This window comes from Temnothorax longispinosus, chromosome 12, assembly GCF_030848805.1.
Source record: "Temnothorax longispinosus isolate EJ_2023e chromosome 12, Tlon_JGU_v1, whole genome shotgun sequence".
Taxonomy (NCBI): Eukaryota; Metazoa; Arthropoda; class Insecta; order Hymenoptera; family Formicidae; genus Temnothorax; species Temnothorax longispinosus.
The window spans coordinates 1,740,179-1,757,766 of record NC_092369.1 but is presented as its reverse complement, the minus strand read 5'-3'; the positions used below and the strand labels follow the sequence as shown (position 1 = coordinate 1,757,766).

Genomic DNA, 17,588 nt, shown 5'->3' with positions numbered 1-17,588 from the left:
AACATACAGATTTCGAGATAATTGTAGTGACGACTCCGCCCCGGTCTCCCCTACATTAAAATATAATAAATATATACAAAAATATTAATATTTAATATTAAATATTTATTATTAACAACACATGTTTTGCATTAGATAAATTTACAACAATTTCCAAAATTTCGTTAGTACAATTTTTGTATTGGACTTGGAAGTATTGACGCGCGATATATCTGAGCGCGCCGCTCATGGCGAGAGCAATACAGTCGATTCGCACTGTTGCCAAATCTTACAATTAGCTTTACTGTGGCCGATCGATGAATTAGTCAATTGTCTTTAGGTCGATTCTCGGTCAAGTCACGGTCCGGTCTCGATTCGATCAAAAATTGTTGCCATATTAAATTCAATGCTTTTTCGAGTTCATTCACACTGCTGGTCATGCTGGACCGTGACCGAACTGTGTCTTGACCGATAGAGAGAATCGACCTTTATTCTTCTGTTCTTGTAAAGCCTATATCAGATTACGGGTTAGAATTGAGATTGAATTGAAATTTGACCAAACAGAGTAAAGTTTACTAAATATAAGATTGGTTTTCTTCATTAATTAAAATTCAATCCATTCTCAATCCCAATTCGTAGTGTAATACGGGTTTAAGACTTGTGTTAATTTAAAAAAATTATGTGGCACCGCCGCACTAATATAGTGATACACCTTACAGGTGCTTATATGAAAGCACTAGCGTTCGTTTGCTGAACGAAGGGAATAGCGTAAACAAGACCCAGTGAACACATTTCATAACGGCAATACAACATGGAAGTTACATGTAATATCACAATGTTATTCTTGTGATATATAAGGGCTACATAACATGGAAGAAACATGCAATTTAACATTTGTTATATGCAGGTAATATAACTATTATAGATTTTTTTTGGCGTTACAGTTATGTAACAAAAATTGTGTAATTGTTACGTAACACGCTTGGATCAATGTTAGTATAACTAGTAATATTCTGGTAATATTAATGGGGTGTAACGGAATAACATATACAATATAAGACTGTTGATTTGCTTACTGCTCACGTTTTTCTATGTGCCCGGGCTCTTAAACCCTGCATCGTTTTATTTTGCTAGAGCTAATAATGATCTGCGCTTTTCATCATAAATTTTCCATTGTTTTTAAATATATATATTTTGTTTGAAAGGTTCAATATTGTGCAGAGGCCTTTTAATTTGCCTTAAGGCAAAAATTATAATTTACAAAATACATAATTTATAAGTAATAATTATTAATAATTTACAAGATATTTATAATTTATATGATCAATTTATATAATCATCAATCCATATCGGTAAATAACGTAATTAATCATCATGATGCATATTACCATTACATGTACCAATTTAGTAGAATGCATTTACGTACTGCTTCTATGTACATATAATAGATATAATGTCAATATTAAAAATTTGTGCAGCTATATACTCTTTTTAAATTTAATTTGTTTCTTAAGATGATTTTTGAAAAATTATATATTTGCGCTGGTTGTGACATATGTAGACTATATATAACACTTACATCAAATTAAGAAGTAGCCTACCACGTAAGGCAGTTGGCTCACGATCCAGAGGTCCCGAGTTCGAATCCCACCAAGGTAAGTGTTTTTTAAATATGAGAAAATATTTATAATCATAGACTGCATCTTAAGAAACAAATTTAGTTATAATATGGTAATAAAATCTCGAAAAAAATAATTTTTTTACGCTCATTAGTACAGCTAGTATAACAGTTCGTGTAACTGTTACGTAATAGTTAAATAATACGTTATGTAACATGTTATATTGCTGAGTCGGAAATTGTAACTTACATGTAAGTTACATGTAACACTCTGGTTGATATAACCTGTTATATTCGGTTACATTGCCGTTGCATTGCTACTATATTACTGTGTTCACTGGGGAGACACGACAGTGTCTTGCGCCAAGTACATGCGCAGAGCGAGACCGCCCCGTGTATCTTTACGCGAGCCGACAAGTTGCGAGTATCCGAGATTTTGAGATCTTAATAATGAGTGAACGTATCAAGTTCTAAATTGGTTCAATCGACAGTCTTGGAGTCAATTTATATAGATTAAACTAATACACACCCTCATCAAAAACCGCGAAACTGTCTCACTGATATTGCTTTGTAAAATTATCGCTGTTGACGACTAATAAAATATAATAGCCAATTAATTACAGTTTATATTTGGATATATTCCGCACAAATCGTCTCGCATTTATCGTAACAGGATGAAACCACTAGTTTTTTCTGCTGAGAAAATGATACTTTCACACACGTTTCTAAACAGTTCGTAATTTTTATATGATTCCTGTATGAGATGTGACTGCAGAAGTTGTGTTGCAAACTATGTAGTACGTAATGTAGAGAGAGAGAGAGAGAGAGAGAGAGAGAGAGAGAGAGAGAGAGAGAGGCAACGTCCTATATCGATTAATTTAATACACATCTTCCACGACGTATGACCGACGTTTGACAATCCAGAATTATCGAACTGACAATCTGATATTATCGTAATTATATTGTTCTCCTCGTTCACGTCACTTTTCCTTCATACCGTGTATAACAAAGGGGGCTGTCTCGCGATGATACATTTGCACAGTAACCTGCGTACGATATGAATCTGGACGTAGAAAGATATTATGCCGTTAACAAATTATTTTTGTTGCAAATCGGTGGTTGGCCGTATCAGCGTAAAATAATTAAAATATTGATACCCTGTCTTATGACAATAGTGCTTTATTCTGCCATTGTAACTCAGGTAATGCATCATATTAATTACGTAGATAGTAATGCAGATACTAGTGATCGATTGAGAAATGTTGCGAAACAGAATTTTATTAAAAATAAATAGAATTTAATTTTTTTATAATAAAAAATAGGTTTGTGACATACTTATACTTTAATGGTGGTAATATAATTATTATTTTTTACAGGTACTTCTAATATACGACACTTGGGGTGATCTAGATATTGCCGTTGAATGTACAATTACCATTATTGTTGTTTTGGTTTCTAACATAAAGTTAATTAATATTGTTATAAACAATGACAAAGTAAGTTATCATCAATCAATATCGGGAATGCGTATTATTAATACTTTCTTTGCATTGTTAATCAGTTTCGACGACTATTGCAACTTATGAATAAACATTGGGAGCTTTTTAATAGCGAATTCGAACGTCATATCTTGAGATATAATGCTGGTATCGGCCAAAAAGTAGCTAACTATTTTGCAGGTACAGAAATAATTTAATTTTCAACTTTCGAAAGAGAAATTGTTTATCGACTATTGTAATCGCAAGAATGTTATGTTTAATTTTTCTGGTGTAAATAAGGGAAACTATTTTCCAATTAGAGTTAATTCATTCAGTTTGACGTATATTATCATATTTTTACATAATTTATATAGAATTATAAAATACCCATGCCGAAAAAGGATGTTTTTTTATGTCTTTTGTGAGTAATAGATAAAGACATGTATGTTCTTTTTTCCAGTATACCTTAACGCAACCTTGATATTTCATTTACTAACTCCATTCATGCCAAAAATATTGGATATTGTAATTCCGCTGAATGAGTCACGGCCATTGGCATATGTATATCGGGCTGAACACAGAGTGGATAAAGAGAAATATTACTATCCAATCGTATTCCATTCTTATATGACGTGTATCATTGTAGTAGTAATTATATTTACCGTTGATACCACATATCTAAAGTGTGTATTGCATGCTTGCAGTCTATTTACAGCTATCAGGTGAGTAAAATAAAAAACAAAATTATATTTTTCCAGTATCTTTTTATAAATGTATTTCTAAGACAGAATTTACTTATTGTTGAACGAATAAACTTAGAGACTGCATCAGTACAAAAATTGCACGCTAATTTACAACGTTTTATTTCAAAGCCAACGTCTTGAAAATATTACTGGCGAGGCAGACACTATATTAGATGATTACGAAAAAATACATTCAGGGACGCATTATCATTTAGAAATGTTTATGGAGAAAAACAGTTCTGCTGGAAATGATTATAGTGAATTGATGACGTGCTTGAAAAAACATCAACTTGCATTAGAGTCTGTACTACATGAAATTTTGTCGTTCATAGTATATAACAGCGGCTTTAACAATTTTAATCAAGTGCAGATTTAACCGTCCAAACTAACCATTTTTATTAAATCACTCTATCCGATCTCCTTTCTAGACACGCTCAAACGTTGGATTCCATGTTCACTCAAGCGACATTAATTCTTCTATCTCTGAATATGGTGGTATTGAGTGTGATCGGAATACAGGTGAGCATTTAAAAAGTACATGTCTTCCCACTATGAATACTGAGAATATTTTATAACGCAATACTTCAATTTTACAGTTTGTCAATAACCTGACGCAGGGAGAAATAATAAAATACGTTTTTGTAACTTACGGTGTATTTATTCATCTTATATACATGTGTATTCCCGGACAATTGCTGATAGACCGGAGCAGAGAAGTTTTCGACAAAGCGTAAGAATTCGTGTTTTGTATAAACTTTCTAACTCTTTAAGTATTAGATGCAAATAAGAGAAATTTTTAAGATCTTATGAAATTTAATTTTCATGATAATCTTTCAATATCTTCGATCACAATTTTTTGAATTGTTTTTCAACTTTTTCAAAAAAATTCTTAAGTCTATCTATCGAGTACTAACTATTATATGATTGAAATAATTAAAAAATAAAATAATGTTTTCTGTTAATTTGAAAGTTAAATTTAAAACATAGTGTCAATTAATACTAATTAGTGCATATTAATTAATGTTAAAATTCAAGAATTAATGTGCAAAATAGTTTTTTAGTAACGGCAAATCTCTAAACGGCTTTCTTTCTAACGTTTATACGTAAAATTGCATATAATTACGAATGACTTATATTGTTGATAATAAATCAATTGTAAAACGCACCTTTTCTGTTAGGTACAGTTCAGCATGGTATACATTTTCCATAAAAAGTAGAAAATTATTAAGAGTACTTCTTTACAGAAGTCTCGCTCCGTGTACACTCACGGCTGGAAAGATGTTCGTTATGTCCATGACTACGTGCAGTTCGGTATGTTTGATTTACATACCTAGAAATAACGTTTTTTACAGTTTTACATAACGGTGTAAAAGATTGACATTCAATTTTAAGGTGATGCGAACTGCCATGTCATATTTCACGGCTTTTTTATCCATAAGATAAAGATCGATATGCGACTGCAAATATATTATGTATATCTTTGCACAATTATATTATCTAGGAAAGTCATTAGCAAAGAAGCAAAAAAAGAAAATGAAGACAGTTTTGTGCTAACATAAAAATTATAAAAAAATTGTAGGTAATACAGATTTCATAAAAAAATACTTTTTAAAAAAATAAAAAAAAGAGCGCCAAATATCCGCATTCGTCAAAATAGCTATTGTACAAAACAATATATTGTTTTAATTTATTTTTGATATAATGGTACTATTAAACATTGCGCCAACTGAGCATGAGTTTGTACTCATTATAAATTTAATTCTTTTATCATACTTAATAGAATAGTAAAATATTTAATGCAAAAGAACTTGTTATTGAACATGAAAAAATTGTGTTTATTATGACATGTAATTGTCCTATTATTATGCTTATTAAAATAATATTTTGTCCAAAGAAACTTGGCGTTGCTAAATAAACATGCACGCATACTTATGTTTCAAATGAGAAGCCGTTTCTCTCTATATATGTACAGATAAGATCTTTTAAATCCATAAGCTAACTCACACATAAGGGAGATCGGGACCATGTGTCCACACTTTACGCTTTTTTCAAGTTTACTAAAAAGCTATTAAAAATATTTGATTAAAATTTTAATGGTATAACCTTTCAACCTTGTTATTAAAAAAAAACATAATTAGAATCGTTGATCTTTTAACATTTTAAAGAGGCGAATTTTTTAAGTGGACAAGTCAAGTGTAGACAGATAGCCCCATATGCGGGGCTATCTGTTCACATGCGAGGGGCTATCTGTCCACATAATAAAAAACACATTATTTATATTAATTTTTATACTTATTTATAATTTTATTAATTATTAATATATAATATTGAAAGAACTGCCTAGTCGTTGGAGTCAGAGAAGTAGTAGGCACTTTGTGTAGATTTTTTGACAAGTTTCCTGCGTAGAGCTGACTTTTCTTTATATACGGTGGCATCAAACTGATTTTGAGTCCGTTGCAAAATCAATGTGATGAGTTTCTTTTGTCCCCTCAATTCTTTAATCTCTTTTTTTTTATTTAAGGCCTTTACTGTATCCTCGGCAGCGTTTGAAATAGAAAATACTCAATAATTTAAGACAAACTCATATATTTAACTTGACGTGTATTTTTAAAATAAAAATTTGATGACGATTCTTGAATCGCAGGATCAAGTAGTTGCTTGTAAGTCACTTTTTTACAGTAGCGAGTAAAAGCCCGAACATTTATTCCAAAGTCTAACGCTGTTTTTACGAAAAGATTCTCGCTTAATTTTTATTTTTTTAATCGCTCTAAATATAATTTTATTAGTCTATTTTATCCGTTTTAAGAAAAGTCTTTCTTTTGTAGTTACGCACCATTATCTATTTATAAAAAAACAATTCGCCAATGAAATGTGGACACATTGCCCCATCAAAAATAGGACAGATCGATAGCCCCGACCACGTTTTTCAGTCTTTAACATGTTGCCAATTTTAGATAATGCGGAATTAAAATTTGACGCTTCTCACACCTGATAACTATATAGTAATTGATAATATTATGAATTGCTTACTTTAATTTGAGTTAAACTACCGTCACACAGCAAATTTTTCGACCTCCGAAAAATGTAAATAATTGTTTTCGCTTTTTTTTAACGTATATAGCGTCTGCGAGAGGCATCGCAAGAAAACAAACAACATTTAAATATCTTACGTAGAGCATTTTTCAACTACTGTTACAATGGTAGAGACATCTGTCTCTTAAAACTTGAGATAGCAGTACTGTGGACACATAGCCCCCGTAGACAGATAGCCCCGGTCTCCCCTATATCTATTCACATTTTAAATCAAATTTGTTCTTCATTCCCACAAACTTCACACATGCACATAAAACATGAATATTTGTTTAGCAACGCCAAGTTCTTTTGGATGGAATATTCTGTTAGTTTAATAAGTATAATAAAATAAAATAATTAAATGCCATAATAAACACAATTTTTCATGTATAATATACAGTTTTTTTACATTAAATTTTATTATTCTATTAAGTATGATAAAAGAATTAAATTTTATAATGTATATACACTCATGCTCGGTTGGCGCGACATATGACATCACTATTTTAATAGCAAAAATAGATTGTAATAACATTGTTTTGCACAAAAGCTGTTTTGAAGGGCGCGGATATTTTTGACGCTCTTTTTTACATTTTTTTTTTTTAATATTTTTTATGGTATATCACGCATTTTATAGTATCTAGCGTCTTATAAGTAATGTGTTGATGTTATGTGATATACTATAAGACATATAACTATATATAAACAACTAATAATATACATATTTATAAGTTATTTAATATATGACGTATACATATATACATAGTTGAATTGATAAGATTGAGCTACGTTAGGACGTGTCAGGATGTATTGATGTTTGCAGTGAATGGTGTAAGTTGAAGGAGTGGAGATGATATTGTGTTTGGATGAGTAAGAGTGTTGGGCTATGTTTAGACGTGTCGGAGTGTATCAAGGTATTTGGAGAGTGTGGTGTGGGTGTGAACAATGGGAGTGAGTAGTGATGTGTTGGGTGGATAAGAGTGTGTTGAGCTATGTTGGGACCAATGTTTCCACCAGAGTGGTCTGATATTTCCCTTTTTCTTTTCCAAAATTTCCCTTTTTTCCCCACTCTACCTTGAATTTTCCCGTATTTTCCTTCCCATAAAAAAATTTCATTATCCCAGATTTTATTCCCAGACAGCACCATGTCCAAAATCGGGACATAAGACGTCTTTTCGACAAGATTTTGAGATCTTAATAACGAGTGAACGGATCAAGTTCTAAATTGGTTCAATCGACAGTCTTGGAGTCGATTTATATAGATTACATTAATACACACCCTCATTAAAAACCACGAAACTGTCTCACTGATATTGCTTTGTATTTGTAAAATTATCGCTGTTGACGACTAATAAAATATGATAGCCAATTAATTACAGTTTATATTTGGATATATTCCGCACAAATCGTCTCGCATTTATCGTAGTAGGATGAAACCACTATTTCTTTCTGCTGAGAAAATGATACTTTCACACACGTTTCTAAACAGTTCGTATATAATTTTTATATGATTCCTGTATGAGATGTGACTGCAGAAGTTGTGTTGCAAACTATGTAGTACGTAATGTAGAGAGAGGCAACGTCCTATATCGATTAATTTAATACACGTCTTCCACGACGTATGACCGACGTTTGACAATCTAGAATTATCGAACTGACAATCTAATATTATCGTAATTATATTGTTCTCCTCGTTCACGTCACTTTTCCTTCATACCGTGTATAACAAAGGGGGCTGTCTCGCGATGGTACATTTGCACAGCAACCTGCGTACGATATGAATCCGGAAATGGAAAAATACTATGCCACTAACAAATTATTTTTGTCACGAATTGGTGGTTGGCCGTATCAGCGTAAAGTAATGAAAACATTGATACCATGTCTTTTCACAATGGTGCACTATTCTACTTTAGTAACTCAGGTAATGTATCATATTAATTATATAATACTGTCGATATAATCATTAATTTTTAGGTGCTTCTATTATACGACACTTGGGGTGATATAGATATTGTCGTTGAATGCACAATTACTCTTACACCTCTTTTTGCTGCTAGCACGAAGTTAATTAATATCGTTGTGAATAACGACAAAGTGAGTTGTCAAATGGACATCGATAATGTGTATATTTACTGTTATTATTTCTTTTTGCATTATTGATCAGTTTCAACGACTGTTGCAACTTATGAACGAACATTGGGAGTTTTTTAATAGCGAATATGAACGTCATATCTTGAGACATTATGCTAGTATCGGTCAAAAAGTAACAAGCTATTATGCAGGTACAGAAATAATTAATTTTTAAGTCTTTAAAGAAAAATTATCGATTTTTGTAATCGCAAGAATGTTATGTTCAATTTTTCTGGTGTAAATAAGGAATTTTTTAAAATTAAAATTAATTTTGTTAAGTCCAAAAAATTTCACATATATTATTAAATTTTTACAAAATTTGTATAAGATTATAAAATATATACCCATGCCGAGAAGAAGAACATTCTGTGACATTTCATACAAATAATTATAAGCTATATATATGTTCTTTTTTCCAGTATACTTTACCATAACCTTGATATCTTATTTGTTAATTCCATTGATACCAAGAATCTTGGATATTGTAATTCCGCTAAATGAGTCGCGACCATTAGCATACATATATCAGGCTGAATACAGAGTGGATGAAGAGAAGTACTATTATCTAATCATATTCCATACTTACATTGTAAGTACAATTACAACGACAATTTTATTCACCGTTGATACCACATATATAGTGTGTACATTGCATGCTTGCAGTTTATTTACAGCTATCAGGTGAGTAAAATTTAAAAAAAATTGTAATCTTCCTGTACCTTTTATAAATCCCCTGAGAAAAAAAAATTTTCTGCATTTAATTAGTAAATATTAGTTTGCATACAACTGCGACTCCATTTATTAAAATAAAGAAAATTTTCCTTTTTATTAGTATATATTTTTCTCAGGAACAGTGAATACACATGTACTAATAAAAACAAAAATTTTTTTTATTTTAGTAAATGGAGTCATAGTTGTATGCAAACTAATATTTACTGAAATGCAGAAAATTTTTTTCTCAGTGTGTACTTCTAAGAGAGCTAGAATTTATAAGTTATAATATTGTCAAACGAATAAACTTAGAGAATACATCGGTGCAAAGATTACGAAGCGCATTAATTTATAACGTTTTATTTTAAAGCTGGCGTCTTGAAAATATTATTGGCGAGGCAGACACTAAATCAGACAATAATGAAAAAATATATACAGGAATGCATTATCATCTAGAGATTTTCGCGGAGAAACACGGTTCTGCCAACAATGATTATCGTGAATTAATAATGTGCTTGAAAAAACATCAACTTGCATTAGAGTCTGTACTATGTGAAATTCTGTCGTCTATTAATAACAGTTTAACAATTTTAGTGAATAAGTGACTCAATCGTCCAATCTAATATAGCATTTATTCAACTATCTATATCAAATTATTTTATCCAATCTCTTATCTCTCTCTCTCTCTCTTTCTCTTTCTTTCTCTCTCTAGACACGTCAAGACGCTGGACTCCATATTCACTCATGCGACGTTCATTCTTTTATCTCTGAATGTGCTAATATTGAGTGTGATCGGAATACAGGTGAGCATTTAATTATACAAGGTGAGTCATTTTAATTTATCATCCCCAAAAACTTTTTTATTTTTAATTTGAGAAAAAAGCATTTTTTTCTCAAATTATCACCCAGTTAATTAAATTAAAATGACACCCTGTATTTAAAAAATATATGTGTCCCCACTGGGAATATTGAGAATATTTTATAACACAATACTTTAATTTTTCAGCTTATCAATAACTTGACGCATACTGAAGAGGTAATAAGATACGGATTTATAACTTTTGCTGCATTTATTCATCTCGTATGTATGTGTATTCCTGGACAATTGCTGATAGACCGAAGCACAGACGTTTTCGACAAGGCGTAAGAATTTGTGTAGCTCTTTAAGCATTAGATGCAAATAAGAGATATTTTTAAGATCTTATATGTTTAATTTTCATGATATTTTTCCAATATCTTCGATCACGATTTTTTGAATTGTTTCTCAACTTTTTCAAAAAATTTTTAAGGTTCCTGGGTACTCGTCGCGGCCATGTTGAAATGTGACGTCAGAAGCGAGAAATGACACGTTGAAAATTATTGCGTAGTATTTTCAAATAAAAAGATATTTGCTTAAAATAACACTACAGATCACTTCAGCACACCTCGAAAATACTCCGAGTTGAGGTTAAGTCTACCCCTTTCCCTTGACAGTTAATAAACATCCGTAAAACGAATGTGATACGATACAGGCTTGTGCGCAGGCGCATGACTAGATTTTGTATTACATTTATTTTACGGCTGTTTATTAACTGCCAAGGGAAAGGGATAGACTTAACTTCAACTCGGAGTATTTTCGAAGTGTGCTGAAGTGATCTGTAGTGTTATTTTAAGCAAATATCTTTTTATTTCGAAATACTACGCAAGAATTCTCAACGTGTCAATTCTCAACATTTCTCGCTTTTGACGTCACATCTCATGAGATGTCGGGAAAGAGCCCAGGAGCCTTAAGTCTATCTATCAAGCATTAAAGGCCGTAGCCGGATAAGAAGGGTCAATGTGCTCCCACACGGATCATGCTCATTTTTTTTGCTTTGATTGCTATCAGTGTCACTTACAATTTAGTGTAAAAAATAAAAATAAAAATTTTAAAAATAATTCATATCTTTTAATCGACTTAACAGATTTTGATGAAATTTTAATATGTTGTAAATATTATTGAGACACAATTGTGGAAAAATCGGAAAAGGTTTCTGATGACAGAAACATTGATAAAAAAAATAATAAATGTTCTTGATTTTTTTAGTCCCGATATCTTTCTTGTATAATTACGAAAAAATTTTTATAGAATCTTGGAGTAGTTTTTTATCTGACATAATTTTTTGGAAGCAATAAAATGAGTAGGCAGTACTTTTAAAAAATAAAGTATTTTTTTATTTTTTTAAAATATGATATGCTTTTGGTACGATCGCCATATATTTTATGTAGAATTTTGGGATAGTATTCTACAAGTAATTTTTTCGAACCAATAAAATAGGTAGGCAGAAGTTTAAAAAAATAAAATTTTTTTTTATTTTTTTAAATTATGATATGCTCTTCGTACCATTGCCATATTTTTTTGTAAACTTTTGAGACGGTATTCTATAACAAGTAATTTTTTCGAACCAATAAAATGGGTAGAAGGTACTTCAAAAAACAAAATTTTTTTTCAAAATTATAGTTTTTTGGTACCATCGCCATATTTTTATTTAGAATCTTGGAATAAAATCCTACAACAAGTAATTTTCCGGAATTTATTAAATAAATAAGTGCAGGTACTAAAAAAATAATAAAATAAAGTAAATTGAAATAATTATGAAAGGATACACTATTATCGTATTAAATCAAATGTTTATTAATGAAGTACACATACACGTACACATACATTCAAAATAATGAAGTACACATTCACTTCGTTCACATAATCACTTTCATACTATTATTTATGTTATACGGGAAATATGATAAATTGGGAATTATGCATAATGGCCGGGCAATATGTATAATTCCCAATTTGTTCAGTCAAAATGATTAATAGAGAAGAATTAATTAAATTTCCCGGTCATTATGCATACCCAATGCTAAATGATCATTTTGATAAATCACCTTATTTGAGTTGATTTTCCCGGCAATCTTAAGCCCCTTGCACAATAGGCGATAGCGATGCGAGGTGCTACATGGGTTTACAACTTTCCACGCGTGGAAAGCCCACGCATGTACTTTGAAGGCACACTATGTTTTTAGTTTAATAATAGTGGAGCCCCCCGCAGGGGGGCGGAACCTACTGCCTCCTACTGACACCTCGTTTCGCGTGGAAAATGTATGCGTGGAAACAGTAGGTTCCGTCCCCCTGCGGGGGGCTCCACTATTATTAAAGAGGTTGGAGCAGTTTGGTCAATCATAGATTTTCGTTTGTAAAAAATATATATGATAGTATAGGATCTACCGCATGTGTGAGAATTATTTCAGATTTATTGACCATCCAGAAGCTGAGATATTAATTTCCAAAAATGCGTCGTTTTACATGGGGTTATATGGAGAAAGCGTTGACGGCGAGATTGATCCCAATTTTCATTATCATAACATGATGTACCAACCTTATTCTTCACTCTGGTGTCAAAATACAGTGCAAAAAAAATTCACTAAAATTTCACGAATTCAGCTTTGCCACACTGGGGTGCAGGTGATCCCACTTCACTTTGGACGACTGCCACAGACAAAAGGTGGAAGCACATAAAATTGCAGGAGCCATGAGCAAAACGCAGAAGCCATATGCGCATGCGCTATGGTATCTGCCTGTATTCTGCCCATGGCTGTGGCTTCTGAATTTTCAATCTACATAAACTATGCTTATGTATTTTTATGTAGATTGAAAATTCAGAAGCCATGGGCAGAATGCAAATACCATAACGCATGCGCATATGAGTTCTGCATTCTGCTCATGGCTCCTGCAATTTTATGTGCTTCCACCTTTAACGGTCCCGGCGTAATGCCACTGGCTTGAGGGGATAGTGGCATCCTCGAACTATTGACAGATGTCGCTATAGACCCGCTCCCCGTAGGTTTAGGTACTTAAAATTAAGGGAATATGGTCGTGGGGTAGTCTACACCCCAGTGTGGCAAGTAAGGGTTAAGCCGATCAAAAAATATAAATTATTTTCGAAATTTTTATTTTTATTTTTTACAGCAAAACGGTTCAATATTAAGAGCTAATATTCGACTAAATTGTAAGTGACATTGGTAGCAATCAAAGTAAAAAAAATGAGCATGATCAGTGTGGGGGCACATTAACCCTTTTTATCCGGCTACGGCCTTTATGTGATCAAAATAATTAAAAATAAAATAATTTTTCTGTTAATTTAAAGATTAAATTGAAAATATAGTGTCAATTAATGCTAAAATTAATGCCAATTAATATTAAAATTCAAGAATTAATATGCAAAGTAGCTTTTTAGTAACGGCGAATCTTTGAACGGCAATGCTTTCTTTGTAACGTTACATAATTTTATTGCATATAATTATGATGACTTACATTATGGATAACAAGTTAATCGCAAAATGCTTCTTTTCTGTTAGGTATGGTTCATCATGGTATACGTTTTCTGTAAAAAGTAAAAAATTATTAAGAGTACTTCTTTACAGAAGTCTCGCTCCGTGTACGCTCACGGCTGGAAAGATGTTCGTTATGTCCATGACTATGTGCAGTTCGGTACGTCTCTCTCTAATTTACATACCTAGAAAGAACATCTTTCATAGATTATTGAAATATTAGGCTCGTGTTTACAAATCAATGAGAGAATAAAAGGCCAACAAAACGAACTAAATTAAGATAAGAAGAAAGAAACCGTCATTTTGCTTCCTCATAGAGGAAGCTTTGTTTTCGTAAATTTCGTATATGAACCTTTGATCGCTTATAAAGAGTTGGGTCTAATCAACAAAATTTAAAAGAATTATATATAAAATAGGGGTAGAAGAAACCAAAGAAAAGATTGTTTTTTGAGTTTTTTATGCTAATATGTTCAGTGTTCTAAAACGTCGAAAAATTGCATTTAAAAAAAATGTCCGTAGTGTGTGTGTGTGTGTGTGTGTGTGTGTGTGTGTGTGTGTGTGTGTGTGTGTGTGTGTGTGTGTGTGTATGTGCAGATTTGATGTTGTGGTTGCTCTAACTTCCGCAAATATTGAGATATTGGGCTGTTTTTTTTTTATTGATAGAGTATCATTCAAGGAAGGTTGGTATTGAATTTGGCGATGATCGGTAAAGGGGTTCTTTTTTTTTTTAATTTTTGAATTTTTTTAGAAATGTCCGTGGTTGCTCTAACTTCCGCAAATATTGAGATATCGGGCTGAATTTTTTTTTAATTGATAGAGTATCATTTAAGGAAGGTTGGTATTAAATTTGGCGATGATCGGTAAAGGGGTTCTTTTTTAAAAAAAATTTGAATTTTTTTAGAAATGTTCTTGGTTGCTATAACTTTTGCAAATTTTGAAATATTGGGCTATTTCGAATTTTATTATATTCTTCAGTCTTTTCTACCCCTATTTCATATATAATACTTTAAGATTTGATTGATTATCGGTATATCTAATAATCGGTAAAAGAGTTCTTTTTTTTATTATATTCTTCAGTCTTTTCTATCCCTATTTCCCATATATAATACTTTAAGATTTGGTTGATTATCGGTATATCTGATAAATCGGTAAAAGGGTTCTTTCTTTATAAAATTTTGAATTTTTTGAGGATTGGTAAAGGGCTTACCGATTTTTGCCTAAAAAGTGGACAAGTTATACATGTAATATCTTATATATAGAGTATTATTAAAGGAAGGTTGTTCTGAGTTTGGCGAGGATTGGTGAAGGGATTACCGATTTCTGCTTAAAAAGTGTATAAGATGTACATGTAATTTTATATAAAATATCATTAAAATAAAGTTGTTTTGAAGTTTGCAAGAATCGGTGAAAAGGGTTACCGATTTTTGCTTAAAAAATGTGTGTTATTTAATGAAAAAAATATTATTTAAGGAAGGTATTGAATTTAGCGAGAATCGGTGAAGGAGTTACCGATTTTTGTTCAAAAAGTTACATGTATAAGTTATACATGTAATTATAGAGTATCATTAAAAAAAGGTTGATATTGAATTTGGCGATAATCGGTAAAAGGGTTCTTTCTTTATAAAAATTTGAATTTTTTGAGAAATGTCCGTGGTTGCTCTAACTTCCGCCAATTTTGAGATATCAGACTATTTATAATTCTATTATATTCTTCAGTCCTTTTTATCTATATTTCATATATAATTCTTTAAGATTTGGTTGATTAGACTCAGCTTTATACGCGATTAAAGGTCCATATGCGAAGTCCATATTAAACCATGTATTTTTATAAAATTTTGATTTTTTTGAGGATCGGTGAAGGGATTACCGATTTCTGTTTAAAAAGTGTATAAGATGTACATGTAATTTTATATAGAGTATTATTAAAAAAAGATTGTTTTGAATTTTGCTTTCATATATAATTCTTTAAGATTTGGTTGATTAGTTCTTGAGTTAAAGACATTTAAAATTTTGAAAAATTCAATATAAAGTAAGAACTTTTTTACCGATTATCGCCAAATTCAGTTATCGCCAACCTTTTTATAATGACACTCTATATAAAAAATTACATGTATAACTAATACATGTAACTTTTCAAGCAAAAATCGGTAACTCCTTCACCGATCCTCGCCAAATTTAATATCTTTTTTAAATGATACTTTAACCATCAAATAACTTACACATTTTTTAAGCAGAAATATTTCGCCCTTTACCTCGCAAAATTCAAAACAACCTTCTTTTAATAATACTCTATATAAAATTACATGTACATCTTATACACTTTTTAAGCAGAAATCGGTAATCCCTGCACCGATCCTCGCCAAATTAAATAACAATCTTCCTTTAAAATCTTCCTTTAAAATGATACTCTATCCATCAAATAACTTAGGGTAGATTGAGGCAAATCGGATCAATATAAGTTTTAAAACAATTTTTGTAAGTGTTTTATTTCAAACAAGTTATTTTATGGTGCTAATTAGTAATCCGATTTGCCTCGGTCTACCCTATACATTTTTTAGGCAGAAATCGGTAACCCTTTCACTAATCTTCGCCAAATTCAAAACAACCTCCTTTTAATGATACCTTATATATAAGATTACATGTATGACTTGTACACTTTTTAGGCAAAAATTGGTAACCCTTTCACCGATCATTGCCAAATTCAACACCAATCCTTTAATGATACTCTATCCATAAAAAAAGTGTGCAAGTGGAAACTTGTACATTGCTTCCTCATAGTTTTTAAGTGTGCAAGTAGAAACTTGCACATTGCTTCCTCATAGTTTTTAAATGTGCAAGTAGAAACTTGTACATTGCTTCCTCATAATTTTTAAGTGTGCAAGTGGAAACTTGTACATTGCTTCCTCATAGTTTTTAAGTGTGCAAGTGGAAACTTGGAAGCAATGTACAAGTTTTTTAACTAATGACCAACATGTGACGACTCGGAATTATTCATTTTTTAAAAGAGAAACTAGTTGCTTCTTGTCATTGGCTTAGCCTCTTAGTATAATCTTAAATTTCGTGTATGTTATCTCATTGCTATTATTTAAGTTTTAATCTATATATTATTTATTTTTTCGTTACAATCGCGGGAATCCTTATGGTAGACAAAATTCTTTATTATTATTATTATTGATTTAGTAGAAAGACTAAGTGAAGTCGAAACGTTTACCGATTAACCAATTTATATGAAAATGAAATTTTAACAAGATTAGCTCGTTTTGTTGGTTTTTTATTCCCTCATCTTTTATAGATTTATATAACGTTATAATAGACTAACATTCAATTTTAAGGTGATGCAAACTGCCATGTCGTATTTCACGGCCTTTTTGTCCGTAAAAAAATAAGGATGTCATTGCAATTACATTTTATGTATATCTTTACAAAATTATAATATCTAAGAAAGCCATTAGCCATCATTGGATTTAAAGGATAAGTGTTATCGTAATAAAGCGACATATTTTACATATC

At 31.3% G+C, this 17,588-nt stretch overlaps 1 protein-coding gene across 6 annotated transcripts; it reads left to right on the top strand.

Annotated features, from left to right (window-relative positions):
• The first annotated feature begins 43 nt into the window (after positions 1 to 43).
• Positions 44 to 17,584, top strand: LOC139822845 (uncharacterized). 6 transcript variants are annotated; one of them, XM_071794977.1, is made up of 16 exons: positions 44 to 886; positions 2,974 to 3,093; positions 3,159 to 3,276; positions 3,536 to 3,797; positions 3,948 to 4,118; positions 4,247 to 4,337; positions 4,415 to 4,548; positions 4,997 to 5,129; positions 8,865 to 8,984; positions 9,055 to 9,172; positions 9,440 to 9,701; positions 10,102 to 10,272; positions 10,444 to 10,534; positions 10,738 to 10,874; positions 14,106 to 14,238; positions 17,411 to 17,584. In XM_071794977.1, exons 1-16 carry the CDS (start codon positions 860 to 862, stop codon positions 17,462 to 17,464), a joined length of 2,142 nt encoding a protein of 713 aa, XP_071651078.1. In that variant the 5' UTR covers positions 44 to 859; the 3' UTR covers positions 17,465 to 17,584. The 6 variants fall into 6 exon arrangements, with proteins under 6 accessions (XP_071651078.1, XP_071651081.1, XP_071651076.1 ...); XM_071794975.1 differs by lacking the exon at positions 44 to 886 and adding an exon at positions 2,497 to 2,798 and having other exon boundaries at positions 5,003 to 5,129; XM_071794974.1 differs by lacking the exon at positions 44 to 886 and adding an exon at positions 2,497 to 2,798.
• The last annotated feature ends 4 nt before the right edge of the window (positions 17,585 to 17,588 follow it).